Below are 3,193 nucleotides of genomic sequence, written 5' to 3' on the forward strand. Positions count from 1 at the left end.
TTTTCAGGCTTCTCCACACTCCCTGAATGTTCTTCTGCCGCAGCTGCTCCTCCATCCTCCTCTTGTAGCCTCAGCCTGCCTGATCTTCCTCCTCAGCTCCTTCTGCACAGTCCTCAGCTCCTCCTTGTTCCCTGACCTGAAGGCTCTCTTCTTCTCCTTCAGCAGAGCCTTCAGTTCACGGTTAATCCATGGCTTGTTGTTTGGAAAACACCGCACCGTCCGGGAGGGAACAATGTTCTCAAAACAGAAGTTGATGTAGTCCGTGATGCACTCTGTGATGGTGTTGATGTCCCTCCCATGTGGGCCATAGAGCTCAGTCCAGATGCACTTGACATTAGACCTACAGTGTCCATTTTTCACACACTTTTTTTACAGTGTTGATTTCTGTTATATTTTCAATTGTTAAGAACTTATTAAAACACAAAAGCTAGCTGATGTGTTGCATTGCTATATTTTTACAAGTTAGTCTTGTTTGAGGGGTTGTTGTTTATCAAATACTCAGCCAGAAAGTCCAGCGGGTCGTCGGGCTGCGCGGAGCAGCAGGCCAGCAGCCCCTGGGACAGAGTCGGCATCAAGTGCTCCAACAGATAACTCCTCATTTGACTGCTTTGAGCCTCCAAAAGCTCCTCTTCCTGACGCTGCAGCTTCTCCAAAGACTTGGACCATTCCTCCCAGCGTGCGGCTCTCTCTCTGGCCTCCTCTGCCTCTCTCACCTCCTCCACGGCTTTTTTCTGTGCCTCCATCCTCTGTTTTTCTTCTATGTTTTTCCTCTCCTCCTCCTCCATCTCCTCGATGCTACGGCCATAATTTCGTGGAGGTCCCACAGTTTCAACGATCTTCTCCAGGAGCATAAAGCAGTTGGGGTCATTGTAGCTAGATATTTCCAAGTTCAAAGTGGTGATGTCAAACTTGTCGTAAAACTCTGCCACCGTGGCGTCTTCATTGTTTCTGTGTCTGTATCGACTCAGTCTCTTCAAGAAGTGGTTGTGTTCATAGCTGTTTTCCTCCACCTGAGACTCGGGCAGGTTCATCACTCTGTCTTTCAAAAAGCCATCGGAGGCATCAAGCAAAAATACTAACACTGGCAGCATATTTCCATAGAGTTCTTTAGCTTGGTCATATGTTTTGGGGAATCCATCTAGAACAAATCCTTGGTTCAGGCAGGGCTTAGTCATCAGTTTATCCCTCACCATTTTCAACAGCAAATGCTCTTCCAAAAGACCTCCGTTCTGCTCCATACTGTTGTTCAGGCCATTGAGCAGCTCCTGGGCTTCTACTTGTCTCTCATTCTCCCCCAAAGGATCTTCACTCACTACTTTCTTCAGCTGAGCAAAAGTCTCTGTAATAGTTGGCTTCAGCTTAACATGGTGAAGTTTGTAGTAATCACAGATTATTTTGGACAAAGTGCTCTTCCCAACAGCAGGTGGTCCCATAACACAGATGCGGATGGGCTGTAATCCTCTGTTTTGCCGGTACTCCTCAACCACAGGATTAATGTTTTCCAAAAGTCCTTTCTCGCACTGCCATGGGATGTGCAGCTGCTCTCTCAGGTGGACCGACTCCACCCTCAAACTCACTGTCATGTAATCAATTTCCATTAAAGTTATTTCACGAACAAGATAGGCCTCCGTCAATGGCATTTTCTTGATAGTCCCTGGTCCAAGTGCATTAGAAATTGCCTGTACAATCTCCTCCATTGTGCTACTAGAATTGTCAACCGCCAGCAGGTAGTATGGCCTTGGGCGACATTCAATCACATTCTGGACAACACATGCAAGGTCATTGATGTGAATTGTAGGAACAATGTTTGTGCCAGCTCCAAAAACAGGGATTTCAGTCTTGAGTCCCTCCCATGATGTCTTGAAAAAGTAATGAAAAATCTGCTCTCCCATTCCGTACTGTATCCCCGACACCACAACGTAAGTGGAGAACATGCTCTTATTAGTTTTGCCCAGTTTCACCACCTTCTTCTCCAGATCATTGTGAGCTTTGAAATGCGGATGTGGTCTTCGCTGACGGAAATCTTCGTCAGTGAACGGCCTTTCCTCATCCTCTGGATTGATGGGTTTTCTGCATGCCCAGGTCATGACTGTGGACACGAGGATAAACATCTTTGGCCCAGTGAAATTGTCCATCTCATTGTGAATAGTTGTAACAGCCCAGAAAGCCTCGTCCACTTGGTCCCGATGTTGAGTAATGTTATAAACAATCACATCACAGAGCAGAAGTTTGGGAAGAAGATCCTCCCTTTTCAGCTGAAAGTACTTTTCCACCATATGAGGCCTGTTCTCCTCTGATGCTTCAGAAACACTTCCCACAATCTCAAAGGCTTTCTCTTTACTGTTTGTCTCCCCTGACACTTCATCCTCACCATGAGTTCCAGCAACACATTCAGACAAGAACTTTGCTATATATTTAGATGAGTAAGAGTCTATGTTGTTGACAAAAACCCGTTGGAGTGACGATTTGTGTTTTTCCATAATCTATTCACGAAATGCAGGATTATTCCAGGTTTATTCAAACATAAAAAAGATGCTAGCACCTGAGCGTCCCGTTGTCATTACGTTGTGTGTTGCTTTTAATGGGGGTTGGAAGCCAACTGAAAATGTGCACTTGGGTGCACTGTAGTTGGGTTTTACGCTTGGAAAGAGGGATAGAAAGAGAGGGAGAAAGAGTGTAGTGCTATATAACATCATCATTCTACTGATGATGTCATCAAGCAACAATGCAAGAACAGATCTTCTTCGTTGGTTGTTGTTGTTGTTGTTGTTGTTTTATGGCGGTTGACATCCGAGTGTTGCATTACCGCCAGACTTTATTCCTTAGACTTTGTCGTAGTCCTAAAAGTTCTTCTTCCAGTGCCTTGACTTCCAGTGCTTTGTCCTCAGACTCTGTCGTAGTCCGTAAAAGTACTCCTTCCATTGCTTTGGTGTTACAAAGCCCATGAGGTCATGATATAACCTCATGGGCAGTTGGCATCCAATTGTTGCATTACCGCCAGACTTTATGCCTTTGTCATTGTATCCTATAGAAGTTCTTCCTCCCCTCAGACTTTGTTGTAGTCCTTGTTGTTGTTGTTGTTGTTGTTTTATGGCGGTTGGCATCCAAGTGTTGCATTACCGCCAGACTTTATTCCTCAGACTTTGTCGTAGTCCTCAGACTCTGTCGTAGTCCGTAAAAGTGTTTTATGGCG

At 45.3% G+C, this 3,193-nt stretch overlaps 1 protein-coding gene across 1 annotated transcript; it reads right to left on the bottom strand.

The window, feature by feature from the left end:
- Window positions 1-427: 427 nt before the first annotated feature.
- Window positions 428-2,524, bottom strand: LOC140349144 (adenylate kinase 7-like). Its single transcript, XM_072435377.1, has one exon. It carries the CDS (start codon window positions 2,478-2,480, stop codon window positions 456-458), a length of 2,025 nt encoding a protein of 674 aa, XP_072291478.1. The 5' UTR covers window positions 2,481-2,524; the 3' UTR covers window positions 428-455.
- Between the last annotated feature and the right edge of the window lie 669 nt (window positions 2,525-3,193).

Source organism: Eucyclogobius newberryi, unplaced genomic scaffold (genome assembly GCF_026437365.1).
Source record: "Eucyclogobius newberryi isolate DKJ021-1_F unplaced genomic scaffold, fEucNew1.0.hap1 SCAF_11, whole genome shotgun sequence".
Classification (NCBI taxonomy): Eukaryota; Metazoa; Chordata; class Actinopteri; order Gobiiformes; family Gobiidae; genus Eucyclogobius; species Eucyclogobius newberryi.

What these genes read in the sequence shown, in the direction of transcription:
- LOC140349144 (XM_072435377.1), bottom strand. Translation starts at nt 2,480, where the DNA reads ATGGAAAAACACAAATCGTCACTCCAACGGGTTTTTGTCAACAACATA.